Source organism: Macrotis lagotis, chromosome X (assembly GCF_037893015.1).
Source record: "Macrotis lagotis isolate mMagLag1 chromosome X, bilby.v1.9.chrom.fasta, whole genome shotgun sequence".
NCBI lineage: Eukaryota > Metazoa > Chordata > Mammalia > Peramelemorphia > Peramelidae > Macrotis > Macrotis lagotis.
This window is the reverse complement of record NC_133666.1, coordinates 4,548,633-4,574,609: the sequence shown is the minus strand read 5'-3', so window position 1 is coordinate 4,574,609 and position 25,977 is coordinate 4,548,633. Positions and strand designations below refer to the sequence as shown.

Sequence of the window (25,977 nt, the reverse complement as noted above, 5' to 3'; positions counted from 1 at the left end):
ATAGTAAGAAAGTACCTGTGGACCGTCTGTAAGTTTAAGTTACCTGTCTGAAACGAAGAAGCATCCTTAGGTTCTTTGGGCTTAGCCATTGCTAGTGATACCTAAAACATCATGGAGAATGAATGATGTGTTAGAGGATTGGAGAAAGACAAATGTCTTTAATTTTCCAAAAGAAAAAGGTAAGCTCATATCCTACAGACTTTAGTCTAGGGTACTAAATTTTGACACGTGGCAAAAATCTGGATTATGTTCATAGAAGGGGTGGTTCATGAAGATATCAAAAATCAATGGTGATCACAAAGAACAAGTATAGATTCCTTAAAAATAGGTCCTGCTTAACTTCCCTTTTCCAAGGGTTTACATGTGTTATTGAGCTTTGGCACATATCCACATCATCCAAGATGGAGGCACGAACATGAGAAGTATAACGGACTTGCTTCTCTGCCAAGGGATTCTGCGCTCCCCTACCACGTGAGTGGGAGTAGCCTCTTTCCATTGGTGGTATGTATGCGGAACTGGTTACGTTTTTAAAACTACCAGACAAAGACAGTTTCTCGCTCTTTCCGGCAGCGCCCAGGAGTGAAGGTCTTGTTTGCCCGCTGCGTGAGCACCCTGTGCTAAGCTGGATGAGGGAAGAGTCACCTTCTGCTTCCCTATATGCCCCAGGGAAAGAGTTCAGAACATTGGTTATTTTTTCTTTTCGGTTTTGGGTGCTGGAAGTGGTAAAATTCTCAGACCTAGGAGCTTGAGTCATGGAGACCTTGGAGCCAGGATTCCAGGATATTTCCGGATGTTGCCTCCTGCCCAGCGAGAAGCCATTAGAAGCCAGGGACACAAGCTCAGGGGGCCTTCAGATTTGGAACTTGGCGGAAGGGATGCTGTATAACTGCGAACCTAATGGATTCCTATCCCAGAAACGGAGAGAAGATTATATCTTTCAAGGTAGGTTATGGAAAAGAATGTTTGCATGTTTGTGCCTTCTATATCTTCGAAGTCGATATTCCTCCATAAGGTAATCCCCCTAAAATGAGGGAACAATTTATGAAAGCTTCAGTCCGTGGCAGAGACTAGATAATCCTCATTTTCTGAAGGAGGTACTGGAGGACCCTGAAGATATTGGAGAACCCTGAAGGAGAAATGCAGTGTAACCTATCTGGCCTTTTGGCAGTAAGGGCCAGGGTCCACATTGTTATTCTAGACTCCATCAGTGAAATACCTACAATACCCTCAATAGGCAGTACAGACTACATAAATCCGTAGCAAAACATTTGATAAATTGTAGTGGAAAAGGAAAGGTTTGGGTTCGATGCTAGCATATTTAGCAGGATTTTAAACTACTGAATATTCAAACCGAAAATTTTTGACTTTTGAAAGAGGCCTTGGATAGGGTGTGTCTGGGATCTTTGCTTGACTGGCCTTGGGTTTTTCACATTCAGTCAATGACTTGGAAAAAGATGGCGATACAAAGATTTTCAAAAGCTCAAAACCAGAGTTTATGATCTCAAACCCCCAGAAATTACTTTGCATATATTTCATATTTATTTTTTTATGTATATTTTGTTCTATGCCCCACCTCTCCAAGGTCCTTGACTATAGACACTGTTCAGTTTTGGCCTTGCATTTCCAGAATCTACTACAGTGTCTGCCACATTGGTGGCTTAATTAATGCTTGTTAATTTGAACTGAATTGGATTGAAACCCTGTTTTGCCATTTTTACTCCCTGCAGATCTTGGTCAAATGATGGAACTCCTCTTTTCTTAATTTCCTCATCTTCAAATTCTGAATTTGGGATCTAATTAAGCTCTGGGATGAATTGAGTACATGAAATCTAAAATACATCTCACATACACACACAGTCACACACACACACAAAACCTCAAAAAGTGAATAAATGAAATCTAAAATGGAACACACATGCATGCACACACACACAGACACACACACAGACACACACACACAACCTCAAATCCAACTCCACAAGTACCAGATCAGGGGTGGGGCTAGACAACGGTTTAGCAGAAAAAGATCTGGGGGTTGGACCGCAAGCTCCTTATGAGTCAACAGTCATAGGGCTGGGAGAGAAGCTGAGCTTTCAGAACTAAGGAAGTGATTGTTCTATTCTCTACTGCCTTAGTTGTACCATATTGAAAGTATTATGGTCAGTTCTGGGAATCATCATTTTGGACAGACAGTGACAAGCTAGAGAATGTCCAAAGGAAGGCAACAAGGATTCTGACGGGCCTTTTCAATTATACTAGAAGGATTGAAGACAAAATTCCAGCAGATTGATGATGAAAAATGGTGCCCATCTTCTTAGTCTATGTACCCAGTTCTTTGCAAAGACTTCCTGTGCAGTTCTAACTGTCCAACTGTTTACTAGGACCAAGTTCTGCCCCGGGCTGCCATTAAATATATACACATTCTTGTGCTAGGATTAAGTGTCCTGCCCTGGTGAATGGAATAGTGAATAGAGTGAATCAGAGACTTGGAGTCAGGAAGGCCTCGCCTCAAATTCAGCCTAGCACATTTACTGGCTATGTAAGCCCTAGGCGAGTCATTTCACATGTCTGCCTGTGTTTCTTCATCTGTAAAATGGGGATAAAAAAATAATAACACCTTATCTTCCAGGGGTTGTTATATTGGTCAAATGAGATCATATTTGTAAAGTCCTTTGCAAACCTTAAACACTATGTAGTAGTGGTGGTGGTAGCTGTCGTTCTATGGATAGTGAGATCCCTTCCAGTTTTTTCAAATCATTTATTAAGAGTTTTCTGGGGGACGCTAGGCTGCACAGTGGATAGAGTACTGGCCCTGGAGTCAGGACTACCTGGGTTCAAATCCGGCCTCAGACATTTAATAATTACCTAGCTGTGTGGCTTTGGGCAAGCCACTTAACCCCATTGCCTTGCAAAAACCTAAAAAAAAAAGTTTTCTGTGTGCTAAGAATGGGGACAATAGATGGCACAGGGACTAGGGTGTTGGGCTAGGAATCAGAAAGACTCCTCTTCATGAATTCAAATCCAGCCTCAATCACTTCTAAGATGTGTGACCCTGTGCAAGTCACTTCACACTGTTTACTTCAATTTCCTGATCTATAAAATGGACTTGGAGATACCCCAGTTTTCTTAGCAAGAAAACCCCAAATGCAGTCACAAATTGTTGGATAGAACTGAACAATAATATGTGCCAGAGCATACTAAATATTTTAGATATTGTTCCGTCCCTTCGCATATCTGTGCCCATATGGCCACCTGAGCAGTATTGAACTGTGAAAAATGAAGTAGGGCACTGAAGACCTTATCTTAAGCAGACTGCCGTTCAATCATTTCAGTTGTATCAAACTCTTCATGACTCCATTTGGATTTTGTGGCAGAGGTAGTGGAGTGGTTTGCCATTTCTTTCTCCAGCTCATTTTATAGATGAGCAAACTGAGGCAAACAGGGTGAAATAACATACCCAGGGTCACACGACTTGTAGGTATTTGTGGTTGGATTTGAGCCAAGTCTTCACTCCTGGCTCTGTGTTCTAACCACTGGGTCACTTCGATGCTTAACTACCTCCTATGTACAAAACACTGTGTTTGGCTCAGGACTGAGGGTTGCATCTGCTTAGCAATTCTGAGAGTATGATCTTGAGGAAGGTTTGAGTTTATTCAAGCTTAACCAATTGAGATGGAGATGCTTTGAAAACATCCTTTGCTCAGCTATATCCTATACTGAGTTCTGAACACTTTCCAGGCCTGTGGAAATAGTAAGGCCTAGTTCCATCTTGGGACTAATGCAGTTCAACAAACACATATTCTGTGGGAAGCTGTGCTCCATCCTCAATCTTGCCCTGGGCCCACATGTGAGGATTATGAGATCTCCTCTGGGCTCAACTCCATAGTAGGTTATATTGGAGAGAACTTTGGAACTGGAGTCAGGCAGGCTTGTATTCAAATCCAGCCTTTATCAAAACTTCTCTAAGTTCACTTTTCTTTCAGTTGACGACAATAATATGCACTGTACCTGGCTCCCAGGGTTTCTGTGAGGCTCAAATGACCTAATGGACAGAAAATGCTTTGCAAACCCTAAATTGCTATTTCAATTTCAGTTATTTTTATTGCTACTCTAAGCTCTATTTGGCTGGCTTTTTCTTTCCTTTGCATATTCTAGTCATCCCTTGGTGCCAAATTTCAATTGCCAGACTGCTGAAGCATCAAATTGGAGAGTTTTTGCCTGGCTTGTTGGCCCAGAGCAGGACAAGAACTGGAATGCTCTCCTCTTTTTTTCTTATGAGATTTTGAAAGTGGAGCCCTGGAATCAGGGGTGTGGTGGTAAATGTTTAACAACTGGCCCTCCGAATATGCACACATAGGACACAGTTTAATCTGTAGTATCAACATTTTTCTCCCTTACTTTCTCAGTTCTAACAGTTGACAAAACAATAAATCACACCCTGCTTCGTAATTTCCAAGGTGTGATTGCTCACACTAAAAATTTAACAATTGGCTCTTGTGAGCTGCTTTGAGCTGGTTCCAGCACATCCCTCACTGGAAGTGTCCTCAAAAGAATTGCAAACTATAACAGCCAAATGAAAGAACTCTCTGAATTTCTAACAAAAAGAGAAATGCCAATCTGAACAAGTCAACCCCCCCCAACAAGTTGGCCAAAATGATGAGAAATGGGAATAGCCAGTATTGAAGGGGTTATGAGAAGACAGGCATACTAATAGTGATGGAGCTGTGGATTGGTCCAAGCATTCTGGAAACCAATTTGAATTTATCCTAAGAAAGTGACCAAAATGCCCATACCCTTTGTACCCCAAGATTCAATTGCTGGGGATATACCCCAAGGTGGTCAATGAGAAAAAGACTCTATACACCAGAATGTTCTTAATCAGCACAACATGCGGAAGTAAAGAATTAGAAACAAGGTAGATGCTGATCAGTTGGAGAGAGACGAGACAGATTAGAGTACATGAATGTGATGGAATATCACCAAGCTGTAAGAAATATAATGGTGAAGACCAAGAATTGATGCAGAGTGAAATTAGCAAAGCCAAATAAAGAATGTATACTTGATGACTCCAACAATGTCAATGGCAAGAACCTCAACAAATCCATCAAAACTAAATGTTGTCAAATGATGATCAATTTGTGATTCCACTTTCCATGGAAGCTCTTCCAAACTTTTCCATCCCTCCTCAAACCTCCTTTGATCTCCCCTTCTCCCACACTTAGATGAGAATCTCGTCTACAAAATGGGCGCCATTCACTTGAGCTCCTTTTCTCTACCACTATTCCATTTTGCATATGCCTTCTTGCCATGTTGTCTCCTCCTTCACCTCTGACTCCCATGAGGAGGTGGTTCTTTTTCCTTATCAAGGAAGATCCCTCCACATGCACCACTGATACATTCTATCCCTTTATCATCTCGACTTTCTCATTAGTCTTCAATATCTCCCTGCCTACTGAGTGTTTCTCTATTGCCTTCAAATGTTCCCATGCACCAAATATGCCTACTTCATCCGTCTATCCCTGCTAGTTAACATCGCCTCCATCTTGTGGCTAAATTCCTCGAAATGACCATCTAGGAGTCTCTCAGAAGTCTTTCTGCCTTTCAGAAATCTTATTGTCTCCACAATATGTCTTCTGATATGACTGTTCAATTTAAACTATTCTTTAATGAGGAAATCTAATGGCATTTTCTGAATCCTCTTGAGAATTGAGACTGCTTTGCAACCTTTGACCCTGATGTTGATCACCCTCTTCTCTTTGATACTTTCTAGGTTTTTCTGACACTCGCTCTCTCCTGCTTCTGCTTTAACCTGACTGAATATTCCTTCTCAGTCTCCTTTGTTAGATTTTCATCAGATAATACCATGGATCATGAGTGTCCTCCAAAGCTCTTTCTTCTCTATCTTAACTCACTTGGTGATCCCATCAACTCCCATGGATTTAACTCTAACATCTATGAGGATAATTCTCTGTCCTGCTCTCCCCAAATTGAGACCTGCTATTCCTGCCCCATCAGGGTTCTGGAGACACAGGTTTTGAGCATCTCTTCTATATTGCCATCTGCTCAAGTCAATGACTATTTTCCCTCTCCTATTAAACCAGTAACAAGTTCTGTGTAGGCATTTAACATCAGTTAGCTTTTATAAAGATTGGCCTCAAGATGAACACAACTTATACATAACATTAGTGCCAATATCACGACTCCTGAATTTATCAAATGAATCCTCATCTCAGCTACCACTGAGCTAGATCCCAAAGGTTGCGCCTAAAGGCCAATCCTTGCTCTTCTGAACACTGATGCCAAGATAACTATAAACTTAGATGCTTGCTCTCTTTAATGGCTGAGGCTCCAACTCTTTCACCTATGATGGAAAACAACAGATTCAGAGGCCAAGGATCCAGACCCATTTTTTATGGAACCACATGTTAGCCTCAGTTGGATGGACTCAAGGCCTCTTTCCTTATAGTGCTGCTTCTCACTGGACTCTTTCTGTGAAGGATCCTAACGGAGCAATCAAAAGAATGGCCAAGGCCAACTTATGGAAGATGTTCTCAATTCTTACTACAGTTAGAAAGACTCTTTCTACCCCTGTGCTTTAGCAGAGATCAGAAGTAGTTTCAGAATGTATTCAATGCTCCATTCACTTATATGTTTTAACCCAGTGTTATGCTCTGTGTATATGAATCATATAAAAAAAAATCAGTGAAATAAAATAGGATTCCAGGAAGTACTTCTCTAAAGAGACATTTGAGTATGAGTGAGGAAACACTCATTGAAGAAAATGAATCAGGGGAAATGGAGACTTCAGGCCTTACTAGGAGGGCAATGGTGCTTCTCCATCACAGTGTTACAGCTGACATTATTCATTGGTCTTTATGATGAGGAGTGAGTCTCGGAACTCCATTTTCAGTCTACTCAGGAAGTCTCCTGAAGGTTAACTGTGTATGCTGAGTGCTTGCCTGTATATTGCTCATTTTGGTTCTGCTTTAGAGAAATATAACAACCTGTACAGGAATGAATAATCAATCAACATTTAGCAAGTGCTGTTGCTTAAGCTGGTGTTGGGAATACAAAGAAAAAAGTGAACTTGTCCTGCCTTCAAGCAGTTTACAGTCTAATGGAGGAGAAAGCTTTCATCCATGCATATGAATATAGAGAGAATGCATATAAAATGCATGCAAGGGAGTTTGAGGTGGGATGCTTTAGCAATTCTGGCCTCACTCCCCCCTTAGGCTTCAGGAAGCCAATGGGGGGTGGGGGGTGGGGTGGGGCTGAGTCTCCGAGGAACCTAGGGATTCCAAGAGGTGGAAGTGAGAAACAGCTGCATTTCTGACATCTTGATGCCAGGATTGGCCAAGTAGAGCTGGAAGGCAGAGTTAGAGGAGGGGAATAATATGCTAATAGCTCCCTTAGTCTGGGAGAGGCCTGGTTGGGAAGGTTTTCAAATGCAAATCAGAGGAGTTTATACTTGTTGAGGCAATTGGGGATCACCAGAGTTTATTGGGTAGACTGATGATTTGTTCAGACTGCCTTTCAAAGTTGGGAAGGAGATGAGAATCTCAGTAGAATAGAATCAAATACCTGTCAAATAAATTAAAATTATTATCAAGAACATATTCATACTCCTTAGACTGGGCAGGGTCAGCCAAGTGGCACAGTGGATAGACTCATCTTCCTAAGTTCAAATCTGGCCTCAGACATCTACTAGCTGTATGACCCTGGGCAAGTCACTTCACCCTCTTCGCCTCAGTTTCCTCATCTATAAAATGAGCTGGGTAAAGAAATGGCAAACCACTCTGATAGCTCTGCCAAGAAAACCCCAAATGGGGTCAGGAAGAATCAGACATGACTGATGACTGAACAACAACAGACTAGGCCAAGATTAGGGTTTTAACACTAACAGGAAAAGGTAGAAGGTGCAGGAACTCAGCTTTGTTCTATCTGGGCTTGTGCAGAGGGACTGAGAGGAGCACTTGGGTTTCAAAGGATTGGAGCAAGGAAGGAGTTAAAAGCTTAGTGGCCTCAGCTGAGATTGCACTGAGTAGCTTTTTCTAACCCTCCCTCTACATCTTTTTTTGTTGTCATTTTATTTATTTTTTACTTTTACAGTTTTTTACCCCAGCTACCTGCAAAAGCAAGTCTCAACATTTACTCCCAAAACCTTGGATTGCAAATTCTCTCCCTTCCTTCCCCCCACTCCTCTCAGTGAGAAGCTAGTTACTTGGTATAGGTTAAAAATATGTAGCCACCTCCCTCTACTGCCAATGGAAAGCAGGTGCTTCTGGGAATGTGTGCACACACACCACCTTCACAATAGGTCTTCCACATATACCATGTAGAAGATGTAGAAGACGTGACTCAGGTCTCAAGGAGGCTAGCTGGGGAAATAACATCACACATCCATCTAGATATGAGGAAACTTACACTTCCAGGTCATAGGAACAGAGAGCTAGATGACCATTACCAACAGTTAAATACCCTAGAAATTCAAGAGAGGAAGATACAGCAGTTAGTGAAGGCATCCTGGAGTGGGTGAACCTTCAGCTGAACTTTGAAAAGAGGTAAAGACTTCCTGAAGTAGAGAGAACCTCTCAAGGAATGATGAAAGATGCATGCCCAATGGATGGAGCCAAGGACCAACCCCACATGGGTTTGTTCATTTGACAAGAAGGGAGGGTCATTATCCTCAATTCAAAATCTCCATTGGGAGGATGAGGCTAGATTGTGTAGATGGTAGCCTTGACTACTAGTCTAAGGAGTTTAGACTCTGTCTTGTGGGCAGTGGGGAGCCACTGAGAGGTTTTAAATGTGCTCAGAATGAAGTTTAGAGGAATGTCACATTGACTGCTGTGGACAGTATGGAGTAGAAGTGAACAAACTTGTAGTGGGGAGACCAGTTAAGAAGCAACCACCATGGTCCTGGTGAGAAGGGATGGGGCCCTAACCCAGAGTGGTGACTTTGGGAGTGGAGACAGACCAGATGGGAGAGAGGTCATGAAAATCCTCAAGCTTGACCCCGAGAAGGGCAATAGCAAGGTGCTGTGGGAGAAACATTGGACTCAGCATCAGAATACCTGACTCTGTCATTGTCATTTTGCCATTGGGCTAGTCAATCCCTTACCCTAAGTCTCATTTTCCTTATCTGTAAAATAAAGGTTTTGAACATAGATATTACCTGTGGTTTCAGTGCTATGCCTATCACCCTATGATTAAATGAGGGAGAAGGAAGAATACTGGAGCTTTTTATCATTTTATCTTTCTTGTCCTTAAGTTTATTCTTCCTCTTCACTGGGATCCTCAAATCTGTCCACCCTTCAATTCTCTCCTAGGTCATTGCTCCTATACTGTCTTCACTTTCCCCCTTCCCCATCTTTCCCTCTTAACAACCAGCCAAACTTTTTCTCGAATTCATTGCTCCTCCATCCCTGAGCATATCCTGCCAGGCCCTAACCGTGGATTATTACCCCTGCCATTTGCTGCCCTAATTCTCATTCATGTGCTGCTGAACAGACTTAGAAAAAAAAAACAACAAAGCTGTGCTGCCTGGGTCTCCTACATATTTATACTCTACAATCCCAAATAGGCCCTGACAGTCTCAAGGCAATGCTTTTCGAGCTGTGCCCCCTCCCCCATACTTTTCCACTCTCCTCTCCTCTCCTTAAGTTTCTCTATCACCTCTCAGCTTGAAAGCTTGCCTCATACTTTGCTGACAAAACAGAGACCATTCAATAAAGAGCTCCTCTTCCCTCTTCTCCTCAGTTATGCAGATGCCTTCCCGTGCTATCTCCTTCTTCTCACATGAAGATGTGACCCTTCTCCTTGACAAGCCTAACTCTTTTACATACACCCATGATACATCCCATCCCATCTTCTCCAGTGGATTGTCTCTGATGATACCATTTCTACTCTCTCATCAATCTTAAACCTTCCTGTCCACTGTTGCCTACAAACATGCCCATGTCTCCTCCATCCACAAAATCCTCACTTGATCTATCCATTTCTGCTTGCTATCATCCCACATCTCCCCTGCTTTTTGTGGCTGAAAAGGCCATCTACTGTCAGTACCTTTGCTTCCTTTCCTCTCTTTCTTCTTAAATCTTTAGCCTGACTTCCAGTCTCATTATTCAACTGAAGTTGCCCTCTCTCAAGTTACCAGTGATCTCTTCACTGAGAAATCCAGTGCTCATCATCCTCCTTGACTTCTCTCCAACCTTTGTGACGGTAGATCCTTTTCCTGGATATTTTCTGTCCTCTCCTCTTTTAAGGGTTTTTTTTTTTTTTTTTTTTTTTTTTTAGGGGTTAGGTGGCTCGCCCAAGGACACACAGCTAGGTAATTATTAAGTGTCTGAGGATGGATTTGAACTCAGGTACTCCTGACTCCAGGGCCAGCGCTCTATCCACTACGCCACCTAGCTGCCCCCTCTTTTAAGTTTTCATGGCCTGGATGGTTTTCTCCCACCTATTTTATCTACCCTTCTTCTGCCTCTTCTATCAGAGCTTCATTCTGGTCATGCCTACTAATGGTGATTGTCACCCAAGAGTTTATTCTTAGCCCTCTTCTCTCTCTCTCTCTCTCTCTCTCTCTCTCTCTCCATATATGTGTATATATATATATATATATATATATATATATATATATATATATTCTTTTGCTTGATGATTTTATCAGCTTCTATGGATTCAATGATCATTTCTATTCAGGTAAATTAAGACTTTTCCAGTCCTAACTTCTTTCTAATCTCATATCTCCAACTGTCTATTGTCCTCAAACTCAACATTTCTAAGATCAATCTTATTGTCTCCTCCAACCTCTTCCTAACTTCCCACTCATCATGGAGACCACCATCCTCCCAATCACTGTGGCTCACAATCGCAGTGCCATCCTTTTAGACTGAACTCTCTACCCTCCCTCCCTCCTGCTCAGTGTTTCCCACTCTTTTGTTTTTGCTCACACTGTTACCTTTGCCTGGAATACCCTACATCTCCTTCTTTCCCTTAGCTTTTCTTTTTTTGTTTTTTGTTTGGGGGGGGCAAGGCAAATGGGGTTAAGTGTCTTGCCCAAGGTCACACAGCTAAGTAGTTATTAAGTGTCTGAGGCTGGATTTGAAATCAGGTTCTCAGGGGTGGCTAGGTGGCCCTGGAGTCAGGAGTACCTGAGTTCAAATCTGGCCTCAGACACTTAATCATTACCTAGCTGTGTGACCTTGGGCAAGACACTTAACCCCATTTGCCTTGCAAAAATGTAAAAAAAAAAAAAAAAAGAAAAAAAAAAAGAAATCAGGTCCTCCTGACTCTAGGGCTGGTACTGCATCCACTGCATCACCTAGCTGCCCCCATCTCTTAGCTTTTCTTTAAGAGCTTATTTTCAGTGCCACCTATTTCAGGAAACTTCCTCTGATTCCTGCTTCAGGCAATGACTGACATTTTTCCTTGGCCCTCAGTCAGTCATTAAGCATTTATGGAACGCCTACAGTGTGCTAAGCACTAAGGAGACAAAGAAAGACAAAAACAGCAGTTCCTGCCCTTAAGGAGTTGATAGTCTAATGAGGGAGACAACTCGCAAACAACTGTGAACAAGCAAGATCTAGACAGAAGAAGCTAGAAAGAGCTACCACAGTACTTTGTGTGGTACATAGCATCTAGCCATCCATCCATTCATTCATCCAACCAGCCATCTCCATGCTTTTGCCCTGGCTGACTGCCAAGCTTGCACCTCCCTGACTTCCTTCAAGACTGGGCTCAAGCGCCAGTTTCTGCAGGAAGTCACTGGTTAGCAACTTCCTTCTAAAGTTTATCTTGTATCTCCGTGGGATGTCTTCTGTATAATCTATGGATGGATAGGTTTCTCCCATTAGAATGTAAATTCTTGGAAGGTGGGTTCTAAGCTTCCCTTTTTCTTTCTATCTCCATTCCCTAGTACAGTACCTGATAGTCAGAACTTGATAAATGTTTGTTAATTGATTATTGGAGTGCAGCACTCTAATCTCTTTACCACATAACATTGTACTTTACAACAGAGTTCGCATATCTCCAAGGACTCAACACCAGATGGGATGCATAGTTGGCATTTTGAACAAATGAATGAATGAATGAATGAATGCACATATGCCAGACAGTTGGAACTAGCCAGCCCTGTTCTCCAGATTTCTCATACATTCTATCACCAGATCAAGGTTGTCTAAAACCTGATCAGTGATACACCTAAATCTACCAGGCCTTTTGGAACTTGGAAAGGCTTGAGTAAGGGCCTTGCAATGGCTGAGGGGCTAATGTCTGAGGAACAGCAAACTAAGGTCAGAAGTGTTGGATGCTCTAGGTTTGACTGGGGGGCATTGACCATTAAAAGATCATCAAAGGCCATTTATTGAGTTGGAGGAAGTTTGAAACTTACATGAGGAAAAGGACCTACATCAAAGATACCACGTGTCCTTGAAGTATCAGCCAATGGCTCTGTGATCTCAATGATTCGGATGTTCCTTCCAAGGATGTAGATCATAGCCCACGTGTGCCTGCTCGTGTCCTTCCATAAGAAATATAATTAGTACTACAAGTTCACTCTCAGTGCGTGCTTAGATTTGGCACACCTCACCTCATCAATCAGCCTTTGCAATCCTGATCCAGTCGACTGCAGTAATTTCAAAACTTTAAGGATATTTCAGAGAAGAGTTCGAAAGATCAGGAAATGTTAAAAGCTGTGCTAAAGGGATCCCTCTTCACTCAAAAGAAGGCTTAAGGAGGAAACACCCATATCTTGGAGTAGTGGCCTTCAGACTCATAGTGGACAGGCTGAACTCTGGGCAGATCACTTCATCTTCGTAGACCTCATTTTCTTCCAACATAAAAGCAGATGCTGAACCAGTTGTCCAGCCTCTGGGGTCCCTTCCAGTTTTCTAACTCTGGTCCTTTAATCCCCAAATGAGGACAATTGGATGGCACAGGCTAGGATCACGGCTTTTATTTTTTTATTTTTTTTTTCAAGGCAACGGGGTTAATTGGCTTGCCCAAGGCCACACGGCTAGGTAATTATTAAGTGTCTGAGGCCGGATTTGAACCCAGGTACTCCTGACTCCAAGGCCGGTGCTCTATCCACTGCGGCACCTATCTGCCCTGTGGATCATGGGTTTTAAAAGGAGAGGGTGAGGGGGTGGCTAGGTGGCCCAGTGGATAGAGCACCGGCCCTGGAGTCAGGGGTACCTGAGTTCAAATCCGGCCTCAGATACTTAATAATGACCTAGCTGTGTGGCCTTGGGCAAGCCACTTAACCCTGTTGCTTTGCAAAAACTTTAAAAAAAAAAAAAAGATGAGTTTTCAGCCAGGGCCAGCTGATTGATTTACCATCTGTTCTAGCGAGGAGGTGTTTGGGATTGGCTAGTGGCCTTAACTGTACAGAAATAGGGTATGGGTATTTCTAGAAAAGAGCAGGATAAGAAGCCAGGAAGAAGAGGCCTATCTAGAGCAGAAGCATGCATACAATTATCCTTTTTGTGCAAATTGATGCTTTTTTATCCCTCCCCTACCCCATGATCCCCCAGCCTTGGTCAAATGGTCACGCTTCTTAAGAACACTGAAAAAGCCAAGTCTTACTTTTTAAAAAAAATGTATTTATTTCAAGGCCCCTGGTCCACGCCTATGTTTCAGATTGAAGTTACTCTGTTTAAAGATGCTCAGACCAGATTATTGGTTACCAGGGATTTTGTCCAGTGAATTTCCTTGAACATTTCTCTTCCATTAAGGCCATACAAACCAAGGTTCCTTTCCCCTCTCTATTCATCCTCTCTTCAAGATTTCTAAATCTAGCATCTCCAAAAACCAAAATATCTTTCATACTTTCCAGTTAGCTAAGTCTTTTTTACTATTTATAATTGGGAGGATATTGGAACACAGGATGATAGACTTGGAGATATCTTGGAACATAAAATGTATACACATATAGATCATATGCATATATATATATAGTGTACAACATATATATATATATACATATATATATATATATATGTATAACACACATAGTATATAGAGAGAATTGTAAGGGACCTTAGAAATCATTTAGTCTGGTCTCTTCAATTTGTTTTCTTTATTTTAAGAATGTTTGTCTTGATATCCTTTGAGACTTTCGGTATCTTCTTTGTTTTTTTGTTTTATACCCAACATTCCCCCCAGTATTTTTGCCATCCCATATAATAAATAGGTGCTGCTGGTTGTTGGTTTTTTAAGTCAGAGTGGAAAGGGAGTGGGGGAGGGGAAGGGAGGGAAAAATTCACATAACTAATTCACCTGTTGAACATGTGTTCAGTGTGTGATCCTTGTGAACCTCCCGCCTCTTCAGGGGAATGGTGTGGGAGTGTGGTCTCATGTCCCTTCTTTGGGAACACACTTGCTCTTTATAATTTTGGAACATTTACTTTGATTGTTTATTGCTTCTTTCTTATTCACTGTTTTATACATTCTGAATGTCATTTTTATGGCTCTATTGACTTCATCCTATCAGTTCGCACAGATCTTTCTAGGCTTCTCTGTATTCATCACGTTTGCTATTTTCTACATCACAGTGATATTCCATTATATTCATATAGCACAGTATCTGTTCCTCAGTCAATGGGCATCTACTTTGTTTCCAATTCTTTACTATCACAAAAATGAATATTTTAGCGTGTTCTATATGGAAATTTTCTTTTCAGTAACCTGGGGAGGGGGGGTGTATGAGGAACCTACCCCTACCCCTACCCCTACTACCCCTTCATTTAAAGAGGCCCAGAGAAGGAAAGTTTTCCTGAATAAACACTAACTCCAAACCCAACACATTTAAACTCAAGTATATTTTGCATAGTCTGCTCCTGGTGAATTGAGGGCTCGCTGTCATCCATCTATGTAATGTTGGGGTGTTGGAGGTCGAGGCTTTGGCCACCGGAACATGCCATTAGGTTGCAGAAGGCTCTCAAAGGACTGTTTCCGGGTGGAACCTTTTTAAAAAATGGAGTGATCCTTATCTTGTTCTGTTGAAAGACAGTTGGACTCATGAGGAAGATCAGAGACTTGCAGCAGCCCCAGGGGTTGAATACCCAGAGCATCTGTGTCCCTGTGTGCCTGTAGCACGGGCTATTAATTCCTAGAAAAGCCCAAGAGGAAGGCAGAGGGCTTCGGGCTTCGGTCATTGGCCCATTGGGTAGTGTTGCCGGAAGGGTTGGGCAGGCTCTGGTCAAAAATGAATAGGGATGAAAGACTCAGGGCGAAGTGGGTCTGCTGACCTGTGAGTGGGAGGCTGCCTAGGCAAAGAGAGAAGGGAGAGGGAAGTGCCACTCACTTACCCAGGAAAGAGGTTGTAACCCTTAGGTAACCCATCCCAAAGGGGTGGGCAGGCCAGAATCTGCAGACCCCTTGGTTATCGGCAGGGTTCTCTTGCCAACCTGTGGGGGAGGGGCTCCCCTCATTCTCGGTCCCTTCTCCAAGCTTCCTTGTTGGTAGGGTTCCCCTTTCCTTCCAAAGTCCTGGCATTTCCCTCCGGAGTCTCCCCCACTCTTCATCCTCCCTCCTCCTCAAACAAGTGAGCAGTGGGAGGGAGGAGAGGCATTCGGTCACTGGCCCCCTGAGCAGAGATTTGCCCGAGGGCCTTCTGTGACCCACGGGGATAGGGGGCTCAGGGCAGTGGGCATGCTGACTCGGGGGCTAGAGCAGAGGCAGGAGACTGAGGAGGGAAGAGGGAATCAGGGAACGTGGTGTCCTACTCCTTTCCCCAGAGAAGGTTCAAGAGCCTTCCGAGAGCCTAGAGAAAGAGGTGATACGAGAGCAAATCTCATCCCCGCCACAAATGATGGTGCAAGCCAGCATCTGTTTTCCAGGCCCAAGTTTCCAAGGGCTTTGTGGATGTTCTCTCATTTGATTCTCACAAAAACCCTGTGAAATAGATACGATTAATATCAGGTTTTACAGATGAGGAAACTGAGACTCAGATAGAGTTCCCACAGCTAATAAGTATCTTGAGGCAAGATTTGAAATCAGGTCTGATCCAAGTGCAGTGCTCTATCCTCCCACATATAAGCATCTAGTCTGACCTTTCAGAGCTTCAGTTGGCCAATCGGCAAGTTGGGGAAAATAAACCTTACACTCCCTCCCTACCTCATAGGATGGTCTTCAGAAAACTCACTGTCCTTAAGCTTGGAAGCTCAGTTACCCCGTGGAAATGAAAATGATGATTCTTCAAGATGCTAGAGTGCATTTCAGTCCTGAGCCCGAACACCCAGTCCTAGATCTAAGAGTCACAGAGAACTCACAGTCTTCAATCCCCTCATTTAACAGAAGAGGAAACTGAGGCCCAGGGAGGGGTACTGTCCTGCCCAAGGTCACAGAAGAGAAATATACGAACTCTGGAAAGGCTCAGGGCTCTCTATTTTCCCAGATGTGTAATGTCCTGTGACTAATGCTTTGAGGAAAGTCAAGGTATACATTTGTACACACACACACACACACACACACACACACACACACACACACACACACACACTTTGCACAGGACAGAAGTTAGTCATAGCCTGAGTCTAGCAATGAAGCTTAAGTGTAACCATCTCCGAAACTTCTGGGAAGAACCCTATGTATCCCAATGGAAGGCGGTTGAGAGTAGACACTGTTGCTGTTGCTAGTTTGTATCTGATCCCATTATTATAGTTTGAGAACACTTTGCATTCAGTCAAAGGCTAGCCAAGCTCAGTGACACAGTAACAGTATCAAAGAATTTCTGTACCATTGGCAGCTCAGCTGAAGCGCTGCCCAGAGGAAGGAGATAAGTTGTATTAGGTGGTAGGAACATTGCTGCGGTGGACCTTTTGAGTCATTTACTCCATTTTACAGATGCCGCTACTGAAGGCTAGAAGAGGGGGAAATGAATGATATGTTCAAAGATTAAGGGATTCATCACACCCATGCCCTAGGATTCCCAAGTTTAATTCTCTTTCATGGTAGCCTGCTATGTGCACCAGTTCGTTTCACTGGAGTTCAGCTGCCTTTTGCTGTTCTTTTCATTTATGTTATCGTAGGTGACTCCATATGTATATTGTTGTCCTGGTCTGCTTTTTTTGTGTGGGTGCAGGTATTCCCAGGAATCTCAGAATCCCCCATAGTCCACCTTTTTAATGGTGCATGAATATTCTATTACATTCACATATCATCTTTTGTTCAGCAATTCTCCAATCACGGGCATCCACTTTCTTTCCAGTTTTTTTATTTTTGCTACCACCAAAGTTTGGATCCCGTTTTGTAGGTGAGCAGAGCAAGGCCCCAAAGTAAATGGTGGGGTTGGGGTTAGAATTTCTGGGTCTTGACTGTGTGTTTAAGACCATTTTCTTGGTATGGAGCCCACTTCTTTCATCTTGACTTTTAGTTGTGCCTGGTGAGAAGGGGAGAATTCATCCTCTAAGTTACCAGACTCCCAACCTTACTGTCACACTCCCACATCCAATCAGCATCAAATCTTGTTTTGACTCTGTGTGTGTGTGTGTGTGTGTGTGTGTGTGTGTGTGTGTGTGTGTGTGTGTGTGTGGTGCGGATTGAGTTGAGTTGCCCAAGAATCCGGTGTCTGAGGTCAGATTTGAACTCAGTTCCTCTTGTTTCCAGGGAAGGTGCTCTATCCACTGCCCCTCTTTTGATTATGAAAACATTTCTTTTGTGTCCCTCCTTTACTCCTGTGATGCTGATAACACCCTCGAGGCATTGTGGGCCCTCATCACCTCCCATTGCTGTAGCTGCTAGTGGGTCAGCCTGTCACAAGGCTCTCCCATTCCCTTTTATCTTTCACTCAGCCATCAAACTCACCTTCCTCAAGTCCAGGTCTGACTGTCACCTCCTTCAGTTCTGAGCTAAAGTCGCACCTTCTCCAGGAAGTTAGCTCAAGGCTGCTCTTGGTTGGTCAGCTCCAAGTGATCTTGGGTGGGCTTAGCTGTTTGCATACTGCCCCTTCCACTGGGAGCTGCGTAGGAGTGGGGACTGACTGTCTTTTGACCTTTTTGGTGCTATCCCCAAGACTTCATACAGGGAATGCCACATAACAGGTGCTTAAGACATGCTTGCTGACTAAATGACTCAAGAGCTCCCCGCCCCCCATTGACAATGAAGGTCCTTAGTTGCATGTCTATTGGCTAGGCCTTCCCTCACCTATCGAGTATTAGGAATGGAATGGACCTTGCCGACGATTTGAGTTAACCACTTCATTATGTAGTGGGGGAAACTGAGACCAAGAGTGGTAGTGAGTAGCCTGTGGTCACACTGGAATTAGCAGAGCTGGAACTGGTGTGTTCCAAATCCAGTTTGGGGCTTAGTGCTTTCCACACTATCCCTTGCCCCAAATTGGGCAAGTCCCTTGCTGACTGTGGGCTCAGTTTGCTCCTTTGTTGAATGAGGGCATTGGACTGTCTGGTGGTTGAGGCCCCTGCCACCCCGAAAGTTGGTCTTGTCTTTTGGATGCAGGCTTGTGGTTTCCTCAGTATGTGGGGGGCTCTCTGGTAAGGAAATCCCTTCTGCCAATGGAGACGAGCAATGTGTCTGCCAGGGGTCGTCTTGAAGAGTTTCTGGGGACGCCGAGCCGTTTAGTGACTTGGAGGGGGTCACAAACGACAAGTGTCAGAATTGAGATTCTTTCATTCCCTTAATACAGTAGGACATTCTGCTGGTAGGTAGATGCTTGTGCAATCTCACATTTCAAGGGCCCTTCAAGGTTTACAAAGCAAACATAACTGTTTATGGGTCGGGGTGTGTGTGTGTGTGTGGGGGGGTGCGTGTGTGTGGGTGCGTGTGTGTGTGTGTGTGTGTGTGTGTGTGTGTGTGTGTGTGTGTGTGAGAGATCATTTTCATTTTGGGGGGGAGGAAAGCAAAGTGACAGAGAAGTTGGATGGTGCCTTCAGAGTCATTTGGTCTCTGAGCTGCCAAGTAAAGAAAAGCAAACCTGGCCCCCCAAGGAAGCCCCCATAGCCAAAGGCGGTCTCGGAGGAAAGCACGGGGGGGAGGGGATCTGGAAAGGCCTCCAGAACGGGAAGGCTTTGAGCTGAGTCACCAAGAGATCCTGGGAATGTGAGAGGCGGAGGTGGAGGTGAGGCGGGAAGCACTGCTGCTGGGGAGACACCTAGGCAGTGCCAGTTCCAAGGGTGGTGCTGGGGAGGGTGTCTGGGAAGGGGAATCGCTGGTGCCCCTGGATTACAGATCTTGGGGGGGGGCGCGTGAGCAGATTGGCAGCAGTGCCAAGCAGCAGGCTGCTGTTAATTAAGCGCCCAGGGGGTTGTGTTCTCTCAGGGGAGACGCTTACGGCAAGCGGAAACAAGGCCAGGCTCAGCCGCTGGGACCGGGGCTCCCTCGCCGCTGGGGGGCGAGTTGGGGTGCTGCGGGGTGTGGAGAGGCAGGGGGCCTGGAGATCCGGGCGCCACCTCCCTGGCCGGCTTCTTGCGAGGCCCCGGGAGATCGTGCTGCAGGGCACTCAGCATGCCTCTGCCCTTCCCGAGACTACTGTCTCACAGATGGGGCGTCGCGGCCAGTCTGCGTGCTGCTGGGTGCCCGGGGGGGCGGGGGCATGCGGCGCCTTGCGGGCAGCGGCAAGTGGGTCGCCCGGGAGCGGGCGGCCGAAGGGCGGGAGGGAGGCTCGGGGCTCTGGGGCCACAGGTTGCCCAGGCCCGGGGATGCGCTGGGGGCTGGGGAGGAAGGGCGGGGCGCCCCCGGAGCGGGCCGGGGGCGGGGCCGGCGCGGGGGCGGGGCCGGGCCGGGCGGCGGCGAGGGGCGGGGGAGCCGGAGCCACATAAAGGAGCGGCCGGCGCGCCCGGGGCGGCTCTTTCCTGGGTGGGGTTTGCCGAGGCCGATCCGTTAGCAGGAAGCCCGAGCGCAGCCTCTCCGCCTCCAGGGCCGCAGCCAGCCCCGGACCCCCGAAGCGCCCTCGCCCGCCGCGAAACTTCGCCAAGTCGCCCGCCGCCATGCCCAAGACGGTGAGTGCCGGGGCGCCCCCGGAGTCGGAGCACGCGGGCCGGGCCGGGGCGCGGCCGCCGCCCCCCCCCCCCCCCCCCCGCGTGGTGCCGAGGCCGGGCCGGGCCGGATCGCTGGCGGGGTGGGCAGGGGAGGGGCCTCGGGGGGCCGCCGCTTCCCACGCTCCTGCCGGCGGCCCGCGCCGAGTTTGGGGGCGCCCAAGCTCTCCTGCCCTAGCCGGCCGGGGATCTGCTACAGGAGACCCCCCCCCCTCATTTCGTGGGGTGGCGGAAACTGAGGCAAGTGAGGCCCAGAGGGGCCCAGTCGCTCGTCCAGGGTCAGCGAGGCAGCAAGTGAAAGCCCCGGGCTTCGAGGGCCCCCTGTCTTCCGCGGCCACGCTGCCTCGGTCTCCATTGCTAAGGTTCATGAGGCTCTGGCCTTCATTTGACAGATGAGGAAACTGAGGTCGAGAAAAGGAGATGAACCACAGGGCGTAAGACCCCAGGCTTGCTGAGGCCCCAGCCGGGCCACTAGCACGCAGGACCCCGCGATGCCCCTGCTGCCTACTGCCCCATCCTACCCCTTTTCCTGGACAGGGAGTGGCTGGCTCTCTCCTTACGCCATTCAGAAGCCCCCCCCCCCACCCCGATCCTGCCTCTGAAGCTCCACCTTGACTGGGTAGGGGAGACCCTCTGGCAGGGGGTGGCTGCACTTCCAGGCCCTTGGGAGCTGGCGCCCCGCCTGTTCTGGAGAGGTCTCAGCGTCTGATTTCAGCCTCCCCATGACTGAGGAAGTGTGCTGCGGGGAGGGGGGCCATGGCTGAAAACCGGGGAGCGGGTGCTGGGGAGGGCCGAGGGCGAGTAAGGCCTCCGGGGGCCAAGTCAGCTGCCCAGCTCACCTGGGCGCGGGGCCCCTGCCCTAGCTAGGTGCGCAGGCCCAGGCAGGCTGCCGTGAGCTCACCACTTCTGGGCCTGGGTCAGCCCCAGCCCAGAGCAAGGCTCCTCGGAGCCAGGATGCTCTGCTGGGCCTCCCTCAGTAACCCTGGCCTGCCTCACTTCACACTTTCTCATATTTCAGATTCTCCTCCTCCCATTCACCTGCTGACCTCATGCCCAGCCTGGAAAACTCGGGGTGGGCGCTTCCTGCCCCGCCTCTCTTTAGGGCACCTCTGTATTCTGCTCATCACCCTGTTGGTCCACTTTCCCCACCCCCAGCCACACGAGTGGGGCCTGCTGTGGGCATCACCCCATGGGGTGGCCTGCTGCAGACCTGCGGCCTGGAGAACATGTGGGTGGGTGGGGGTGTGAAATTCAAATAGACTTGAGCGACTGCTGGCCTCACCCAGCCGGAGGCTTTCTTTCCTTCCCAGAACCCCAGTCTAAAGAAGACACCCTAGCTCTTCGAAGGCTGATGCTTTAAGGAATGATTGTTTTGACTCCGATTTCAAGCAAGGGCATTTCCAGGCCCCGCTCTTTCACTTGCATCCAGAGCACAAAGTAGTTTTGAACAGAGAACTTGCTCTCTCTCTCTCTCTCTCTCTCTCTCTCTCTCTCTCTCTCTCGATCTCGATCTCGATCTCACTCTCACTCTCACTCTCTCGCTCTCTGTCGCTCTCTTTCTCTCTCTCTCTCTCTCTCTCTCTCTCTCTCTCTCTCTCTCGCTCTCTCTCCCTCTCTCCCCCCCCCCCCCCCCCCACTCACTCACACACTCAGTCTTCTGTCTTGCTGGCTAGTACCAAGGATTATTAGAGAGTGTTGCAAGAGCCTGTAGGCTTTTAAGGTGGGGTTTTTCCTGAATGGTTGGGGGAACTCCGACAGGATGGAGGGATGAGCCCGAGGTTGTCTATCTCCGTGGCCTTTGTTAAAACTCCATGGGGAGCATTTTTTTTAAAAAAATCTCCAGATTGCCATGGTAATAAAAAGTCGGTAACTGGTAAATAATTGTTACCCCGTTTCTGCAACAGATGAAGAAGGGCGATTGAGAGGGATCACATATTTTATCCTCACTACAACTCTGAGATAGGGAAAGCTTGATTTCCTCCAAATTAATAATGTGAGGAAGAAATGAAACTTTAGCAATGGCAAATGACTTGCCCAAGGTCACTTGAGTGGCACAACCAGGATTTACAGCAAATCTTCTGAGACCAAGTGTTTTGGCTATATCCTGCTACTTCCACTTCTTCCCCCTCTTCCCACCCCTTTGTTTCACAAAGGAACAAGGAAGCAGTGTGACTCCATGGAGAGGACACTAGTTTTGAAGTTCAAATCCTGCTTTTTGATCCTCACTTTCTGTGGGAACTTGGAAAAGTCACTTCAACCTGCATCCATAAAATGATGAGTCAGGACTGCTTGGCTTCTATTTCTCTCTGTCCTAACACTCTGTTTCCCAGCTAAACCATGCCACTTTAAGGCAAAGAGATGCTAATTGGGGGCTACACACACAGTGGGTGGGGTCAGAGCTTGGGTGGACTGGCAATCTGGAAAGCCTTCAGGAGGGCATCCCTTTGAGCCAGCTTCATTTGGTTGGCTCCATGAATGTCCATTGGTTCATGTCCATTGGTGACTCGTGCCCGGGGAAATTGATTATTCTATCTCTTCCATGGGGGGGGGGGGAGGCTGGTGCCAGGGGCAATCTGAGGTGGGGCCGACTTCTGCGGGCTTAGTAATGTCCTTAAATCACATCAGCATGTGTGCTCCGTTCTCTCTTCCCCAAAGCAAAAGCCCACTTTTCTGTCTGAGCTGGGTTCAGAGATGGGGGGGGGGGAAGGTTCCCAGGACAGAATGGTGAATGATGGGAGTGTGAGCTGTCTGCCAATGTCACTCACTCACTGCAGAACAAGGTGCTTCCTGTTAACTCTTCTCCTTGCTCAAGTGCTGGAAATTCAGGGCCACGCCCTCCACTACTTCTTACCCTAGCTAACAGCATGGTAAAGGGTATGGGGGGGGGGTTACTCCTCCCCTTTCCTTCTATGGTGGAGTTTCTGGTCATTTCTAGAACATTATTGAGCAGAGGAGGTAGATGGTTGGTGGCTGATAATGATGGGGATGGAGAAATCATTGTCTATCAATTTAATTCCTCCAGCATGTATTAAACTCCTTCTGTATACCAGACTTTGTGGCTGGCTTTGGAGATTGAAAAAGGACACATTGCTTCCTGCCTTGAAAGAGTTTATGACATTCTATTGGGGGGGGGAGTAATGTGGTAATTGAACAAATGAAGACAAAATTTTATTTATATGTAACATATCACAGCATATTGATATTGTAAAGGGGGTAGAGTAGCATTAATAAATCAAAAAGGTTTTTTTGTGAAAGGTATTGAGGCCTAAGAAAGCCTGGGGCTCCAAGGAGCTCCTGGTAACTCTTGTCTGGAGGGCTTGGGAGACCAGAATGGCTGCTCACACCTGATGAGTAATTGCACCAAGCTACTCTCCCTCACCCTTCCAGACTGCCCTTGCATTCTTGGATTTCAGAGCCAAAGAATCTTGAGGAATGTAGTCAAAAACTCCTGTCTTGCTCTACCTCTTCCATTTTCTATCTCTCCTTTCCTATCTCCCCTCCTTCCCCCTCTCTTCCTTCTCCCTTGCCTCCTTTCCCCTTCCCCCTCTCTCCCTGGCCTTTCCTTCTCATCCTTTCCTCCTTATCCCCTCATTCATCTCCTACTTTCTTCCCCTTCTCTTCACATCTCTCCCCTCTTTTCCCTTCCCCTTCCTCTCCTCTCCCCCCCCCTTCAGGAACCACTTGACAAACACTTGATTTTCATTGTTAACATTTTCTGGAGCTTAGAAACAGGCACCCCCAATTCTGCACTTTCAAAGACTTGCAGATTAGTCCACCCAGAAGTATAAATGAGCTAGTGTGTGGAGGGAAGGGTTGAAAAGAGCATTCTAGTGGCAGGGGAATTGCAATGAAAAGACCCCAGAACTAAGAGGCCCCAAAGGATCAAGAGTCACTTCAGTGCTCTGTGCCTCAGTTCCCAATTGGGGACCGGACCTACCACTCAAGGTCAGTAAGAGCATCTGAAATTAAAACCATGACCCTACTTTGTAGACTGTGCGAACTATTCACAGTAATGGTCTGCCTTACTCTGGGAGGCCCTTCCATGGGAGCAGAGGATGCAGAAAGCCTGGAGCTGACTGCCATTTCCGAGTTGTGACTTCCCCTTTTGGGGGCCTTCTTTCCTCTTCTGTGAAAAGAGAGGGTTGGTGCAGTTTATCTCTGAGCATCATTCCTTCTATAAAATCCCATGATCCTCTTTCTTCTTCATTCTCTTCTTAAGTGCTAAGGTTGGTGGAGCCCTTTGTGTAGACAGGTGTGAGGAAGTCAGGTGGGGGGGGCAGGTAAGAAGGGACTGGTACTTTTAACCTGACTGACCTTAGTGTTGTTGAAGCTGAAAGGCCAGTTCTTGGCAGTCTCTTCTTATGCCTCGATCCAGCCCTGCTGGTATTCTCTGGAAGAGCACTGCAGCTGTATGTGCCATTTTGGAGGACATGGGGTATCCTCAAGAGAGCCAGGGATTTCACTGGGCCTCACTCCATGCCCTGACTCTCTGCTTGAGTAAGCCTTGGTTTTCTGCCTCTATGTGGTGTGTGTGTGTGTGTGTGTGTGTGTGTGTGTGTGTGTGTGTGTGTGTAGGCTAGTGGGACTGATGATCTCTGAGGTCCTTTCTGGCCTAGCATTACATATTCTTTTCAGGCTGGCTGCTCTTGTCATTTGGAAATGGCCTCAGTGGTACATCTGGCCTTGCCCAGATAAGCTCAGCTGTATTAAGAACCTCCCCCCACCCCCTCCAAAGTCAGGAGCTCACAGTTTCCCTCTGGCCACTTCATGGCCCGTCACAGTGAGGGGCTGGTTTTGTCCTTTGCTGCTTATCTCTGCTCATTTCATGCTCAGCCGAGCCAAAAAACCCAGCTTTTGATTTCAAGTTCTAATTTGTGGTAGAGGAGCAGGCCTAGGCGGAAGGGTCAACTTAGGACTTGGGGGGGGAGGGTGGGGAGGATGAGGAGAGGGGAAAGAAAGGATGAAAGGGGAGTAGCTTTCCCTCCCCCTTGAGTTTCTCTCTCAGTCCCATCACCTGGACCTTGGAGGCTCTTACTTAAATTTGGTAGGGATTGGCCACAGAATCCTGGGGTGGGGGGCTGACTTGGTTTATTTATTTACTTTTGGTAGGTGCCTAAATATCCTTTCTTTTCTTTGCTAGGAGATGAGTAGATTAGTAACAGTCATACCCTAGGCCTTGCTGAGGCATCCTGGGGGCGTCCATAGCAACAGCTCAACTCAGAAATCCCACCCCTGACACATAGTGTGTGACTGTGGTCTAGTCACTTAAACTTCCAATGGAGACGCAGGTGACTGTAGGATGAGAAATCTGCCCTGAAGGTGCTCACCCCACAGTGGGCGTTGGGGTTCCTAACCCGGATCACTCTGGAAATCACAGGACCTGGCGGAGGGGGAGAAAGAAATCATCCGTTTGGCTAGGGCCAATTGGTCAAGAGAGCAGTGCTCCTGGATCTGCCGCAGAGGCTTTGAATTCTGGGTAGAATTGGGGACCCAGCATCTCCAGTTTCCAGTTTGGCTTTAACAAGAAGAAACAGGGGAGTTCTCAATAGTAATGCCAGTTCCAAGTAGGCCCCAGGGAGGAGCTTCCTGCTGAGGCCAGACCTCAGATGAAGTGATTTCATGGTCTTGGGGAGAGTATATAGCTGAGAACTGGGAGTAGGGATAGTTAAGGCTGCTTCTGCTGGGAGGGAGGGGAATGGCTAGCTAGTCTCTGGGCTCATGGGAGATGGCTTAGTAACAGAAAACTGATTCCATCACTCCAGCCAACTCGCTTCTGCCTTCCTCTTTGAATTCCATGTTTTTCAAGAGCCACAGATCAAGATTTTGATTTTTGTTCTCTTTTTTGTTGGGGGGAGGAGTGGATAGCCACATGGAGGGGGGGGTGCATCACATACATCGTTCTATTTTGGGGTAAGTAATATTAGCTTCAGTTTGTGTCCCACGTGGAACTTGGGGCCAAGTCTCCCCTGGCCCCCACTACTCCCCT

The 25,977-nt window shown here is 46.7% G+C and overlaps 1 protein-coding gene across 2 annotated transcripts in view; it reads left to right on the top strand.

Annotated features, from left to right (window-relative positions):
* The first annotated feature begins 630 nt into the window (after positions 1-630).
* Positions 631-25,977, top strand: part of MSN (moesin) — a 128,222-nt gene continuing 102,875 nt past the window's right edge. The window contains exon 1 of one of the 2 annotated variants that reach the window (XM_074207760.1): positions 631-942. In XM_074207760.1, the coding sequence (XP_074063861.1) occupies positions 898-942 (45 nt within the window). In that variant the 5' untranslated portion in view covers positions 631-897. Of the gene's footprint in view, positions 943-19,842; positions 19,956-25,977 lie in introns of those variants that run through there. The other variant, XM_074207761.1, reaches the window with a different exon arrangement.